Consider the following 16,631-nt stretch of genomic DNA (forward strand, 5'->3'; position numbering starts at 1 on the left):
ACACTCCTTAGCTCCTGCCTAATACTGATGTAATTTGCTGTTCCCCAATATAAAAGCTTGCCACAATATGCCCTGACTTATCCTTGTTAATAGCTATCTTAAAACTTAAGGAGTTGTGATCACTGTTTCCAAAATGCTCTTCCACTGAAAGGACAATGAGCCTGGCCAGGCTCATTAACCAGTACAAGGTCCAGAATGGGCCATTCAATCTTTGGGATCCACAAAGCCTTGTCTTAAGCCTCCAGTACATTAGAAGAGCAGTGTGCAGTGTTAGATCATCATTAGGGTCAGGGTTTAATGTCCAGCAGACAAAGGCCTCGTGGTTTGGCTGGTGTGGGTGGGAATAGGGGAAAATCGAGAGGGGGGGGTTCATTAATAACTTAAGGAGGCACTGCCTTCTCCCCACACTGATGAGCCTAGAGTATCCACTCCCCTGCTGGCCCATCAACAGCTGATTTAGGGAACCCTTGGCATGTGGTCTGGGCTGCTGTTGCCACTAGTTACTTCACAGCAGTCATTGGATGGAGCAAAAGGCAATATTAATTGCTCATGCAAGGCCCTCAAAGGTGAGATTGGCATCAGATCACCTGCCTGGCTCGTCAGCATTGATATTACTGCATCAAGGGCAGGCTTAGGCAGCTATTTCCCACCTTCCGACCCCTTGGGAGGTGAGTGTAAAATTCATCATCATAACGGAGATATCTGGGCCAATGGGGCTGTGGCTCTACATTGTCTGATGATGTCTCCCCTGCTAGTGTACTGGATTAGGGCCTCTGCATGGCCATTAATTGCTTTGGTTTACTTGAGGGGAAATGGTGATAGTCTTAGTCCTGGTACATAGTCAATAACTAACCTGTACAGATTCACTCACTGAATGTAAAGTGACCAAAAAAACAGCAGAACTTTCTGCTGAACAATATGGTCAGTCTCACAGTAAAACCACAGGAAGAGCATCATGAAGGAAGCAATGAACAGCAAATGACAAGAAGCAAACGATCCCCCTTTCAAACATCACTGCAATCAATGGCAAGGAACTGCATCTTTGGAAGCACATCATTCTCTTCAGTATATCATTTACAATACGTCTCAGTTAACAAACAATCGAGCACACCACATTATGGAGATTCTTGAATGAAATACACATCTTCTTGGACCAATTCTTGTTTGATACTATGCTGACATTTCGAACGCGACAAACAAATGCAGGGGCTGGCTGCACAGCCTAGCTCGCCATCACACAAGTGTATGCCTGGGGCTGCAGCCCACACCAGTTTTAATGCGATCCATTTCTTTACAACATCCCTTATTCTTAGTGTGAACATACAGTGTGTTGTGTGAACTAGGGGCTAATTGCTCCAGTATTTAGTGTGCGTTTACACAATGGCTTCTTTCCGAAGCCATACTTGATGGTGTGTGACAGACTGATGTCACGGCTCCAAGTACGATTAGGAAGGGGAGTTTATGACCATCCTGCTGAAGACCTTCATTAACAAGGCAGCTTGTGAGCAGTGATCAGGTTTGAAACTGATGAGGAATGTGGATGGGACAGTGGGGGTGAGCAAGGATTCACTTTCTAATGACCATAACCATCGGAAACATTTACAGTCCAGCCTGTATTTACACTCATTAAGGTTTGTTTGTGCTCCTGAACATGGTGCAGTCAGTTTGGATACCAGATTAATTAATGGAATTTTAACTTTTTGATTACAAAGTAACATTTTTTGAAGAAAGTGTAATAGGCAGCAGTGCAGAACAAGCCAGCTTACCTCGATCCACTGGTCACGGCCAAAGTACAATAGGGAGAGAGCAGAAAGGAGAGAGATGGAAGACAGTCAGAAGGCAGTTCAATTGGCCAATCTACCAGATTTCAATCTGGGACATATTTGATAACCCATTTGCCAGCTTAGTGTCCTATTTAGAGTTTTACACTGGTCAGTACAACAAGGGGCAGCGAGCAGGTCTCACCCAAGGCAATGCATGCAGCACCTGAGGGTTTTATCTCTGACTGTAACCGAGCACACAGCACAGTCCCTACGTTGGCACTGACAGGCCAGAGCATGCAATTTCAATGTTGTTTTCTTACCGAGATCTTCAAGTTCTGAGGTCATTGACTTGGAGCGCAGCGTTAATGCAGTGGTTGGTGCTCGCTTGGGAGGCGGTGGGGCTTGTTTGTGAAATTAAAGAAAAAAGACAAAAGAAAGAAATAATCTTGGAATTAGTTTCCTTCCAAAACACATGTCTGAGTCAGCAAGTAGTTGCTCCTACAAGTGCCTAATATCTATATTCTCGTCTCATCAAGGAGTTCAGCTATTTCAGATAATTACCACTGCGCTCATCCTTTTTCTAGAGTAAAGCTGTTGATGATTCTATTCTTGCTATTCACACCTATTTGACCCCAGTTTGTTCCCTCACCTTCTCCGTTTTCCTTCCACCATCAGCCCTTTTGTTAATTAAGCTCATGTGCTTTCTACCCCATCTCACACATCTCCCTTAAATTGTTCCCTCACTGCTTCCTTCTTCATGCCTTTTGGTTTGCTGAAAATCAGACATAGCTTTCAATGACAGCAGGAAATTGCCTAGAAATGTATCTTCAGTTTCTCTTCCCACAGAGGCTGCTTAAAATGCTGAGGCTAACTGCAGCGAGCCCTGGTTTTCTTTTAGCACTTCAGCAATGCTGTCTGGCCAATTTAATAATCTGTGGGGAAAGGCTACCTACCACATCCCCTTCCTGTTGACCAATTTCATTTCATACTTATGATGTGGGCTGGGGGTGGTCTGGAGGGGGTGGAAGCTGGGGATTGGAGATGGGGTCCATGGTAAGGGGAGTTGACGTTTTTACTTGTGATCCATTCTCATCACATATCTGCTCTGTTGAATTCACATGTAGGATAATCCAGTTAAGATTACCAAAGTTGGCTCCTCGTTAACTAGAGGTACCTAACTAACCGCAGGATGGGAGACCCCTCACCATCTACTGTTGTAGTTCCATGAAGGCGGTTTACACACATCCTCAAGGTCAAACTGGGAAGGGCACAAAGTGTCTGTTTTAGGAGCAATCCGTGCATCATGAGAATGGTTTAACCAAAACCAAGAGGTGACAGCACTGAACCCAAAACCCTGATGGCAGGGTGGATGCTGAGAGGGCATCACCTCTGCTCCGTTGGCAGTGACTGAGGGGAATCCAGATCTGCTATATGAGGCTGAAATAAGGAGAGATTTTTTCTGAAGGTCACAGCCTATAGAATAAGAATTAGAAACATGAGTAGGCCATTCAGCCCCTCAAGCCTCCGCCATTTAAGATGATTATGGCTGATCTCATCTCGGTCTCAACTCCACCATCCTGCTCGCTCTCCATAACCCTTCAACTCATTACTCATTAAAAACCTGCTTATCTCCTCAAAATTATTCAATATCCTGGCAGCCATCCCACTCTGGAGGAGTGAATTCCTCAGAGCCACTACACTTTGAGAGAAGTAACTCCTTATCGGTTTTAAATCTCTTACCCATTACCCGAAAACTATGACCCCTCATCCTGGGTAGTAGTGAAGACTGGGCCTTTGAGAATATTCAAGGCAGTGTTAGATCAATTTTGATGGTAAAGTGATTGAAGGAGTCAGCAGTTGACAGAACTTATCAAATGATAGAGATATTTGAGGGGCTGAATGGCCTCCTCCTGTTCCTGTAATTGCTAAGACCACTGTGGTTGAATATGAAACAATGGGTCTAAATAACGACTACCAGGTCATTACAGTAAGCCTTCAGAAAGATTTACACAAGAAAACATACACACAATACAAATAGGCACTCCAACACTTCTTGTGAATTCAGTTCTCACGATATTGTTTTAAACATTACCAAAATAATTTGTGATCAATTAACATCTCTGAAGGTGGGTTAATCGGAGGGTTGCTACACCTTTGTAAGGATCAGTCTGTAAAATGAAAGTAACATAAGATTCAAGGAAAATTTAAACTTCTGCACTGTTGAAATTGAAAACTATAGGAAAGGAACAAAAAATTAAATGACTACAATTTGTGCCAGTGCTGATTGAGCTTGACTACAAGCCAATGTAAGGAAAGCGAATGTTTAATCTCAATCAGCATTTTAAAATTCTCTTCAGAAGATGATTAAACTCCAGCCGACTTTCCAAGGCAGAAACTGCTGGTGATTACTCCCTCAAATTACACAGCTGTTTGATTTCAGTTCACTAAGGGGGGTGGGGGGTGGACTGGGGAGGGGGTCATTCAGAATGGCATAGGACACTGGCCTTTGAAAACCTTCTTGAACGTTCTCCAAATGAAAATGTGCATAGTTTTCACAGCATCTGTGATGTTGCTTAGCAACAATAAGCTGGTCGTTTCATTTCTAAGCACCTGCCCACACAGACCTGTGAACTGTACAATAACGATTTCCTTTTATAGAGAAAGGAGCACAAATGATTTCAAGATTTCAAAAACTGTGTTCAATTGGCTGTGTGTAAAAATCACACAGAGAACATTTCAGAGGCTTAGCAAGGGAAATCATTGGAGCAGCTACCAAGTTATTTCTGGGCTAGGTGCATTCATCTCAAGCTTTGAATTCAATTGGTTGCATGGTTTTATGGCTCCATCATTTCTATGGAGGCTTCAACTCCCTCTATTGCCTTGCTTCTCACAGCACCAGGGACCCGGGTTCGATTCCACCCTCGGGCAACAGTCTGTGTGGAGTTTGCACATTCTCCCCGTGTCTGCGTGGGTTTCCTCCAGGTACTCCAGTTTTCTCCCACAGTCCAAAGATGTGCAGGCTAGGTGGATCGGCCATGCTAAATTTCCCGAGGTGCCTAGGCATGTGTAGATTCGGTGCGTTAGCCATGGGAAATGCAGGATTGCTGGGATAGAGTAGGGTAAGATACTCTTTGCAGAGTCAGTGTGGGCTTATTGGGCTGAATCGCCTGTTCCCACACTGTAGGGACTCAATTCCAATCTGTTCTATTCGTCTCCAACACTAATCCCCTCCCTCCTTGTCCAGCTCTGTTTTTTTATGCTGGGGTCTTCTGCATTGTCATTAGCTGTTGCTCCACCCTTGGTGGGTGTACAATCAGCTGACAGGTCCCAACAGCTCTGTGGTCTTTTCCCTTAGCCTGTCCGCTTCTATCCTCTCCGAAATTCACTACATAAAATCTACACCTTTGTGAGGTTGGTGACTTGCTCGCCGAGCTGGCTTGTTCCCATTCAGATGTTTCGTCACCATGCCGGGTGACATCTTCAGTGAAGCCTCCAATGAAGCGATGTTATTCTACTCCACTTGGAATTTATACTCTCTGGTGAACAGTGTCATTTCTGGTTTTGATCTGTATGGGTTTGTAAATGGGGTTCAATTCTATATGTTTGTTCCTTGCATTATGGGTGGAGAACCATGCCTCCAGGAATTCCTGTGCTTGCCTATGTTTGGCTTGGGCTACTATGGTTACTTTGTCCCAGATAAACTGATGGCCTTCATTATCTGAGCGTACTGATATTAAGGAGAGTTTTTCTTGCCGTTTTGTTGCTAGTTGATGTTCATGTATTGTGATGGTTAGTTTCCTTCCTGTCTGTCCGAATGTAACGTTTGTGGCAGTCATTGTATGGTATTTTGTACACCACGTTGGTTCTGCATGTTGTGGGTATGGGGTCTTTAATCCTTGTGAGTGTTTGTCATTGAGGAGCTGTGGGCTTGTGGGCCACCATGATTCATCGTGGTCATAGTAGTCTCGTCAGTTCCAATATGTTCTTGATGTACGGTAGTGTGGCCAAATGTTAGGGCGTACTGTTTCCTCTTGTTGTCTATTTATTCGGCATCCACAGATGAAGTTGCAGGAATATCTGTTTATAGTGAGGATTTTGTACAGGTGCTCTTCCTCTTTCCTGCACACTTCCGGAGTGTTGCAGTGTGACCTTGTGTCCTAGCCCATTTAAATATTGTCCTAATGGAGGTTTGTTCGTGGGCGTTGGGGTGGTTGCTGTGGAAGTTGAGGATTTGATCAGTATGGGTTAATTTTCTGTATGCAGAGGTTTGGAACTCCTTGTTGGTCAAATGCTCAACTTTAACATCCAGAAACAGAAGTTGATTAGTGTTTTCTATTCCCCTTGTGAATTTAATCCCTGCGAATACACTGTTGATAGAGGTGGTGGGTCTCTTCTAAATTGTGTTTCGTAATGATGTATGTGCCGTCTACGTACCAGATCCATAGTTTAGGTTGAATGTGGGGGAGGGTGGTGTGTGCTAGTCTTTGCATGACTGCTTCTGCAGTGAGTCCTGAGGTGGGTGATCCCATTGGTGTACAGTTGATCTGCTTGTATACTTGACCATTAAAAATGAAGGGTGTAGCGAGGCAGAGATCTAGTAGTTTAAGTATGTTGTCATTGTTGATTGAGTTTCTGGTCTGTATTGCTGTTTCCTCCAGTAATGCCGCTACTGTTTCTTTGGTTAGTGGGATGTTGATTGATGTGAATAAAACTGTGGTGTCATAGGTTACCATAATCTTCTCATCACTGATTTTTCTGTTCTTGAGGGTAACAAGGAAATCTTGGGTCGAGTGGATGGAAAGGGGTGATTTGTTGATGAGATGGTCCAAACTCTGTTTTAGGTCCTTGGTACTTAGATGGCACATTTGTCATTATTAAACACAACAATTTAGAAGAGACCCCCCCACCTCCTTCAACAGCGTATTCGCAGGGATTAAATTCACAAGGGGAATAGAAAACACTAATCAACTTCTGTTTCTGGATGTTAAAGTTGAGCATTTGACCAACAAGGAGTTCCAAACCACTGTATACAGAAAATTAACCCATACTGATCAAATCCTCAACTTCCACAGCAACCACCCCAACGCCCACAAAACTGCATTAGAACACTAATGCCAATAGTTTAACTGGGGCAAGGTAACCATAATATTCCAAGCCAAACATAGACACGCAGGGAATTCCTGGAGGCATGGTTCTCCACCTGTAATGTAATCAACAAACATATAGAATTGGACCCCATATACAAACCCACACAGATCAAAACCGAAAATGACACTACTTACCATAACTGACCAGATAGTATAAATTCTAAGCAGAGTGGAATAACATCATTTCATTGGAGTTTTCACTGATGATGTCACCTAGCAAGGTGACAAAACGTCTGAATGGGAACTAGCCAGCTCAGCAAGCAAGTCAACAACCTCACCCAAACTACAGATCTTCGCCAAAACTTTAAAAAAATCTACAGCTTCATTGCTCACTCACGTCCACACAACACTGTGTGACCAGACCTCGAGTGTTAAACGAAAACAGAATTTGCTGGAAAAGCTCAGCAGGTCTGGCAGCATCTGTGGATAGAAATCAGTTAATGTTTTGGGTCCAATGATCCGTCCTCAGAACTGATGGTAATATGTTGGTTTATATTGGAAACATTGGGAAATGTTGGTTTACATGCAGAAGACAGGGTTGGGTGTAAGGAGTAAATGATTGGTGAGGATAGAGCCAGAAGAGAGAGAAGAACAGCTGAACAGGAGTTATTATAGGTCAGCCTGGGAGAATGAATGGCTGCTAATGGGGACTGTCAGTTGCTTAGAAGGGAAGAGTATCATGGTAGACCATATGATCACAAGGCCTGGTGTGTCGGGGTTGGGGTAAGGGCATGGGAGAAGGTGCCTCAAGCCCTAAAATCATTAAACTTTATGTTGAGGCCAGAAAGCTATCAAGTTCCCAAGCAGAAAGTAAGGAGTTTCACTCATTTGTCTCCCACATACAACTCTTTGTCCAGTATATCGATGTTTTTGTTGGAACTGCTTTTCTCTCTCTCGTACGGAATTAGAAACATTTGTCAACTTCACTTCCAATTTCCACTTTACTGTCACCTTCACCAGGTCCAACTCTGACTCCTCCCCTCCCTTCCTTGCTATCTGCTTCAATTTCTAGGGATCGACTGGCCACCAATATCCACTACAAATGCATTGACTCCCAGTTAGTTTGATTGTACATCCTCATATCCTATTTCCAGCAAAGACTTTATTTCATTCTTCCAGTTCCTCTGTTTCCACTGCATCTGTTCCAATGATGCCAACTTCGACAAGGGGTCATCTGAAATGTCCACCTTCTTCCTCTACAAAGGGCTCCCCAGCACCATTGTTGACTGGGCCCTCAGCCGGATCTAAGCCATCTCTGACACTTCAACCCTCACCCCCTTCCTCCCTTCCAACAACAGCAATGGGGACCCCTTGTCCTCACCTACCAGAAGTCACCTGACAAAGGAGGAGCTCTCCAAAAGCTTAATAGCAGCATTTCTACAGCTTCTACACTGGGGAAACAAAACATAGACTGGGTGACTGCTTCATAAGACACGTACGTTCTACCTGCAATAACGTCCCTGAGCTTCCTGACGCTTGCCGCTTTAACACATTCCATGGCCAATGTCTCTGTCTCGGGCTTGCCGCAGTATCCCAGCAAAGCTCAGCGCAAGCTGCAAGGAGCAAGAGCAGCACCTCATTTTCCACTTGGGAACTGTAAAGTCCTCTGGACTCAATATCGAGGTCAACAATTTTAGGGCTTGAGGCACCTTCTCCTATGTCCTTATCTCAACCCCCACACACCAGGCCTTGTTATCACTTGGACTGCTGTTACACACTATCCATTGTTAGCCACTAGCAATCCCCATTAACATTAATTCATCCTCCCAGGCTGGCCTATAAGCACTTTCTTGTCTGTCCAACTGTTCCTCTCTCTCTTTGGGCTCTATTCTCACCTATTGTTTACTTTTTACCCCCTCCCACCTCCCTATCTTCTGCATAAAGACCAAAATTTCCCTAGGTACCGTCAGTTCTGAGGAAGGGTCACCAGACCTGAAATGTTAACTCTGATTTCTCTGAGATAATGGGGTGTAGATCTGGATGAACACAGCTGGTCAGGCAGCATCAAAGGAGCAGGAACGCTGACATTTCGGATCTGGGGCCTTCTTTAGGGCTCCTCTGATGCTGCTTGGCCTGCAATGTTCATCCAGCCCTACACGATTCTCCAGCCTTGGCAGTTCCTACGAGTTCCCACTATCCCTGATTTCTCTTCACAGATTCTGCTTGACCTACTGGGCTTTTCTAACAACTCTGCTGTTGTTTCCGATTTCCAGCATCCGCAGTTCTTTCGTTGTGTTTTATTCAGTCCTCAAAATGTTGTCTGATCATTGCTTTTGTGAAGGAGATTTGGTGAAGTTGCTACCGCAAAAGTGCTACATGAATTCAAGTTGTTATTTCTATTCTCAGATATAAATTACTGGGCTGACACTGTATCCCCTGTACCCTGAGAATGTGTGACTTTCTAAGAGATAGTTGAGCCGAGTAAGAGAGACATTTTGAGGAGGGAGGATGTGCTAGAGGGAGGAAGGAATCTGTCGGTAGGATTGATAATGACAACTGAGAGGAGGCTTGGGCAGAATACAAATGCTCGCATTGACCAATCAGGCTGAACGGCTCGTTTTGGTGCTAGAAGTTCAAAATAAGCTGCTAATTCATACCAATGGGACGCTGTTCAACAAGGAAGAGCCAGAGAAAGAAAGTAGTACCTTTCTTTCGGGCAATGTCCTCTGGATCGAGATTCCTGCTCACTGTCACAACCTTTAACACCAAATGGTTTCCTCCCTGGCGGATCATGTTCACCACTTGTCTGTGACCAACCTTGACAACGTTTTCATTGTTGACCTGTAAGAGATTTGAAATGAGTACATTTAGTAACAATAACCAAAGACACAGTTCCACATGGCCCTGCACTGCTACAAAGGGTCAGGATGGGGCCGATCAGCTCTTTGGGAGTGTTCTGCCATTCATTGAGGTCCTCGTTACTCTGCAGCTTCCTGGTCTTTGTTCTGTAACCCTTTAACATCCTGAACTAACAAAAGCCAAATCAGGTGACGATGTTCTGATGCAATACTGTTGATACTCTTCACCTCCCTCTCCCACTTACTGCAAATTTACATCCGCCTAAAGCTGCTACAGCTTGAACCGTTTCTAGTTTGGACGAACAGACAGTGACCCGAAAGATTAACTTTTCCTTTCTTCCTTGAGGCTATCTGATTTAGTGACCCAGTTTAAAAGGTTAAAGCCTCCAAGTCACAGTCACTGCAGCCAGACCAGTGAGTGTTCTTCTGGAAGAACTAGGCTATTCCTCCTGGAGTGAATATTTGAAAATAAGGGCATCATTTCAATAGTGAAAGGAATATGGGAGCATGTAGGAAGTTGAGACAGGAAAACTAACTGGAAACCACCTTTCCATCTCCATTAAGGTACATTAAAACCAAACAATGAGTGTCAGTGCTAAACCTTGAGACAGCAGCAAAACGGAACATTGTCTGAACAATGACTTGCTTTTGTGAGCAAGTAACACTGCAAGCTTAGCAATGGAAAGGAAAGAAACAGCAGCAAGTATAACGAAGAATGATATAGTCTACCCAGCACCATAAAACTCCACAGAAAGTATCCAATTCCTTATCACTGACGCTCAGTACCAGCAATGTGTACTATCTACAAGATGCACTGCAGAAATTCACTAAAGATCCTCACACAGCACCTTCCAAACGCCCTTTGATTTAGAAGGTCAAGGGCAGAAAATATATGGGGACACCAGCACTTTCAATTTCCCTCCAAGCCACTTGCCATCCTGGCTTGGGGACCGCTTTGCAGAACACCTCTGCTCGGTTCGCAATAAACAACTGCACCTCCCAGTCGCAAGCCATTTCCACTCCCCCTCCCATTCTTTAGATGACATGTCCATCATGGGCCTCCTGCAGTGCCACAATGATGCCACCCAAAGGTTGCAGGAACAGCAACGCATATTCCGCTTGGGAACCCTGCAGCCCAATGGTATTAATGTGGACTTCACCAGTTTCAAAATCTCCCCTTCCCCCATGGCATCCCAAAACCAGCCCAGTTCGTCCCCTCCCCCCACTGCACCACACAACCAGCCCAGCTCTTCTCCTCCACCCACAGCATCCCAAAACCAGTCCAACCTGTCTCTGCCTCCCTAACCTGTTCTTCCTCTCACCCATCCCTTCCTCCGACCCCAAGCCGCACCTCCATCTCCTACCTACCAACCTCATCCCACCTCCTTGACCTGTCCGTCTTCCCTGGACTGACCTATCCCCTCCCTACCTCCCCACCTATACTCTTCTCTCCATCTATCTTCTTTACTCTCCATCTTCGGTCCGCCTCCCCCTCTCTCCCTATTTATTCCAGTTCCCTCTCCCCATCCCCCTCTCTGATGAAGGGTCTAGGCCCGAAACGTCAGCTTTTGTGCTCCTGAGATGCTGCTTGGCCTGCTGTGTTCATCCAGCCCCACATTTCATTATCTTGGAAATATATCCCTGTTCTTTCACTGACACCAAATCAAAACTCTGGAATTCACTCCGTAAGGGCATTGTGGGTCTACTTGCAGAGGTTCAAGAATGCAGCTCACCCCCAACTGAAGGACAGCGAGAGTCGGGCAATGACTACTGTCCTAGTCAACAATGCCCATGTCGCACGAATGAATGCAGAAAGTGCCAAACAAACAGAGCTGGGCAGAATGAACAACAGTGGCCACCATGACCCCATGAAATGCCATGTGATGTACACACATGGTGTGCACGTGTATACACAAATGTATATCCATGTATGTGTGCACGTGTGTGAGAGATAGAGTGTGTGCATGTGAGAGAGAGAGAGATAGTGTGTGTGCGGAAGATAGACTGCGTGTGAGAGAGAGATAGAGAGCATGCACGAGAGATTTAGTGTAAGAGAGAGTGTGTGTATGTAATGTGCTAGGGTCACAATGAATGGCTGACTGCACAAATTAATCTTCAGTAGAAACACATTCTCAATGTGATGATGTTCATGATTTTTACATGATGCTAAAGTTACTGTTAAAGCACTAAGTTGATCTGATGAAACATAAGACAATTTGAACTGTAAAATCATTCTGCTTTCACCCTTGCAGAACATGTGGTGACATGACAAGAACTTGTAGTGACATGCTCAGAGGAACTCACTGTTTTTCTACATCCCAGAGACAGAGTGTCACTGAGATAGTGAGCACAGACTAGTTATACCTGAAGGTTACATTGGAACAGGAGAGTTGATAATGACCCGACGTTATCTTCATTTAGCAGTGTTAGCTCTCACAGATCATAGTAATGCAGCATGTTACTAGTGCAGTTTTCCCATCTGGTGCACTCTCACTCCACAGGATTGGCACCAGTGCATAGTCAGAGCCAGCGTGCACCCAGGCTAAATCGGGCTTCTGAGTTGACCGTCTTTACTCACTCAGCACAGTGCATTCACACAGAGAATCACACGTTGCTCAGTTGCTGTATTGGCAATTTGGTACTGGGCAAGAACAAAGAACAAAGAAGAACAAAGAAACCTACAGCACAGGAGCAGGCCCTTCGGCCCTCCAAGCCTGCACCGATCAAGGTCCTCTGTCTAACCAGTCATCTATTTTCTAACGGTCTGTGTCCATTTGCTCCCTGCCCATCCACGTACCTGTCCAAATATATCTTAAAAGACGCTAACGTGTCTGTGTCTACCACCTCCACTGGCAACGCATTCCAGACACCCACCACCCTCTGTGTAAAGAACTTTCCACGCATATCCCCCCTAAACTTTCCTCCTCTCACTTTGAACTCATGACCCCTAGTAATTGAGTCCCCCACTCTGGGAAAAAGCTTTTTGCTATCCACCCTGTCTGTACCCCCCATGTTTTTGTAGACCTCAATTAGGACCCCCCTCAATCTCTGTGTTGCTAATGAAAATAATCCTAATCTACTCAACCTCTCTTCATAGCTAGCACCCTCCATACCAGGCATCATCCTGGTAAATCTCCTCTGCACCGTCTCCAAAGCATCCACATCCTTTTGGTAATGTGGCGACCAGAACTGTACACAGTACTCCAAATGTGGCCGAACCAAAGTCCTATACAACTGCAACATGACCTGCCAACTCTTGTACTCAATACCCTGTGCGATGAAGGAAAGCATGCCATATGCCTTCTTGATCACCCTATTGACCTGCGCTGTCACCTTCAGGGAACAATGGACCTGAACACCCAGATCTCTCTGTTCATCAATTTTCCCTAGGACTTTTCCATTTACTGTACAGTTCGGCCTCGAATTTGATCGTCCAAAATGTATCACCTCGCATTTGCCCGGATTGAACTCCATCTGCCATTTATCTGCCCAACTCTCCAGTCTATCTATATTCTGCTGTAATCTCTGACAGTCCCCTTCACTGTCTGCTACTCCACCAATCTTAGTGTCATCAGCAAACTTGCTGATCAGACCACCTACACCTTCCTCCAGATCATTTACATATATCACAAACAACAGTGGTCCCAGCACAGATCCCTGTGGAACACCACTGGTCACAGGTCTCCAATTTGTGAAACTCCCTTCTACTACTACCCTCTGTCTCCTGTTGCCCAGCCAGTTTTTTTTCATCCATTTAGCTAGCACACCCTGGACCCCATGTGACTTCACTTTCTCCATCAGCCTGCCATGGGGAACCTTATCAAACACCTTACTGAAGTCCATGTATATGACATCTACAGCCTTTCCCTCAATCAACTTTGTCACGTCCTCAAAGAATTCTATTAAGTTGGTAAGACATGACCTTCCCTGCACAAACCATGTTGCCTATCACTGATATGCCCATTTTCTTCCAAATGGGAATAGATCCTATCCCTCCGTATGTTCTCCAGTAGCTTCCCTACCACTGACGTCAGGCTCACCGGTCGATAATTACCTGGATTATCCTTGCTGCCCTTCTTAAACAAGGGGACAACATTACCTAGTCTCCAGTCCTCCGGGACCTCACCCGTGTCTAAAGATGCTGCAAAAATATCTGTTAAAGCCCTCACTATTTTCTCTCTTGCTTCCCTCAGTACCCTGGGATAGATCCCATCCGGACCTGGGGACTTGTCCACCTTAATGTCTTTTAGGATACCCAACACTTCCTCCTTCCGTATGTCAACTTGACCTAGAGTAAGCAAACATCTATCCCTAACCTCAACATCTGTCATGTCCCTCTCCTTGGTGAATACCGATGCAAAGTACTCATTAAGAATGTCACCCATTTTCTCTGAATCAGCGCATAACTTTCCTTCTTTGTCCTTAAGTGGGCCAGTCCTTTCTCTGGTTACCCTCTTGCTCTTTATTTACGAATAACAGGCTTTGGGATTTTCCTTAACCATGTTTGCCAGCAATATCTCTTGTCCTCTCTTAGCCCTCAATGCCTCATTCCAGATTCGCTCTACATTCCCGATATTCTTGCAAAGCTTTGTCTGTCTTCAGTCGCCTAGACCTCATGTATGCTTCCTTTTTCCTCTTGGCTAGTCTCACAATTTCACCTGTCATCCATCGTTCCTTAATCTTGCCTTTTCTATTCCTCATTTTCACAGGAACATGTCTCTCCTGCACACTAATCAACCTCTCTTTAAAAGCCTCCCACATGTCAAATGTGGATTTACCTTCAAACAGTTTCTCCCAATCTACATTCCTCAGATCCTGCCGAATCTTGGTATAGTCAGCCTTCCCCCAGTTTAGTACTCTTCCTTTAGGACCACTCCCATTCTTGTCCATGAGTATTGTAAAACTTATGGAATTGTGGTCGCTATTTCCAAAGTAGTCCCCTACTGTAATATCAACCACCTGGCCAGGTTCATTCCCCAACACCAGGTCCAGTATGGCCCCTTCCCGAGTTGGACTACATACAATACTGGTCTAGAAAACCTCCTGGACACACCTTACAAATTCTGCTCCATCTTGACCCCTAACACTGAGTGAATCCCAGTCAATGTTGGGAAAATTAAAATCTCCCATCACCACCACCCTGTTTCTCCTACACCTTTCCGTTATCTGTTTACATATTTGTACCTCTATCTCACGCTCACTGTTGGGAGGCCTGTAGTACAGCCCCAACATTGTTACTGCATCCTTCCTATTTCTGAGTTCTACCCATATTGCCTCACTACGAGTCCTCCATGGGGCCCTCCTTCAGTGCGACTGTGATATCGTCTTTGGCCAGTACTGCAACTCCTCCACCCCTTTTACCTCCCTCTCGATCCCGCCTGAAGCATCGATATCCTGGGACAACTAGTTGCCAATCATGCCCTTCCCTCAACCAAGTCTCAGTAATAGCAATAACATCGTACTTCCAGGTACCGATCCAAGCCCTAAGCTCATCTGCCTTATCTACGACACTTCTCGCATTCAAACAAATGCACCTCAGACCACCTGTCCCTTTGTGTTCATCATCTTCTCCCCGACTACTATTCCCTTTAGTCACACTGACTCCATTATCTAGTTCCCTACCGGCTATCGTTACCACCTCTTTTCTGTCCAATATTTGGTTCCCATCCCCTGCCACATTAGTTTAAACCCTCCCCCACAGCATTAGCAAAAGCACCCCCCAGGACATTGGTTCCAGTCCAGCTCAGGTGTAGACCGTCCAATTTGTAATAGTCTCACCGTCCCCAGAACCGGTTCCAATGTCCCAAAAATCTGAACCCCTCCCTCCTACACCATCTCTCAAGCCACGCATTCATCTTGGCTATTCTTTTATTTCTGCACGGACTAGCATGTGGCACTGGTAGCAATCCTGAGATTACTACCTTTGAGGTCCTACTTTTTAACTTGGCTCCTAACTCCCTAAATTCCGCTTGTAGGACCTCATCCCGTTTTCTGCCTATATCATTGGTCCCTATATGCACCACGACAGCTGGCTGTTCACCCTCCCCCTTCAGAACGTTCTGCAGCCGATCGGAGACATCCTTGACCCGTGCACCTGGGAGGCAACATACCATTCGGGAGTCCCATTTTCGACCGCAGAACCACCTGTCTACTCCCCTTACAATTGAATCCCCAATGACTATTGCCCTTACACTCTTTTTCCTGCCCCTCTGTACAGCAGAGCCAGCCACGGTGCCTTGAACCTGGCTACTGCTGCCTTCCCCTGGTGAGCCATCTCCCCCAACAGTATCCAAAACGGAATACCTGTTTTGGAGGGAGATGACTGCAGGGGACACCTGCACTGCCTTCCTGCTCTTCCTCTGCCTTTTGGTCACCCATTCGCTATCCCCCTCGGCAATCCTAATCTGCGGTGTGAACCAAATTGCTAAATGTGCTATCCACGACCCTCTCAGCATCGCACATGCTCCAAAGTGAGTCCATCCGCAGCTCCAGAGCCGTCATGCGGTCTAACAAGAGCTGCAGCTGGACACACTTACTGCACGTGAAGGAGTCAGGGACATCAGCCCTGTCCCCGAGCTCCCACATTGAGCAAGAGGAGCACAACACGGGTGTGAGATCTCCTGACATTGTTAAACTTTACTTAGATAAAAGCAGCTGGATTTACTCTGACCCAAAGCTACATTCCAAAGCAGCATTTTAACTCTGGCCTCAGGTTCAGTGGTAGAACTCTTATTTTATTTGACTAAGGGATGTGGGTATTGCTGGCCGACCCAGCATGTATCGCCAGTTGCCTAATTGCCCAGAGGGCAGTTAACAGTCACAGGCAGCCCAGACCAGGTAAGGATGGCAGATTTTCTTCCATAAAAGGGCAGTGAGTGAAATGGGTTTTTACAACAATTGTTACACGATCATTGCTGGACACT

General features: G+C 45.5%; 1 protein-coding gene across 2 annotated transcripts in view; it reads right to left on the bottom strand.

Annotated features, from left to right (window-relative positions):
* shank2b (SH3 and multiple ankyrin repeat domains 2b) overlaps positions 1-16,631 on the bottom strand; it is a 1,006,494-nt gene that overhangs the window by 56,262 nt on the left and 933,601 nt on the right. For both annotated transcript variants that reach the window (XM_059652213.1, XM_059652214.1), the window contains 2 exons: positions 9,556-9,691; positions 2,084-2,164 (listed from right to left, as the gene is read on the bottom strand). In XM_059652213.1, the coding sequence (XP_059508196.1) occupies positions 2,084-2,164; positions 9,556-9,691 (217 nt within the window). The remainder of the gene's footprint in view (positions 1-2,083; positions 2,165-9,555; positions 9,692-16,631) is intronic.

The sequence above is a fragment of the Stegostoma tigrinum genome, chromosome 17 (assembly GCF_030684315.1).
Source record: "Stegostoma tigrinum isolate sSteTig4 chromosome 17, sSteTig4.hap1, whole genome shotgun sequence".
In the NCBI taxonomy this organism is placed as follows: domain Eukaryota; kingdom Metazoa; phylum Chordata; class Chondrichthyes; order Orectolobiformes; family Stegostomatidae; genus Stegostoma; species Stegostoma tigrinum.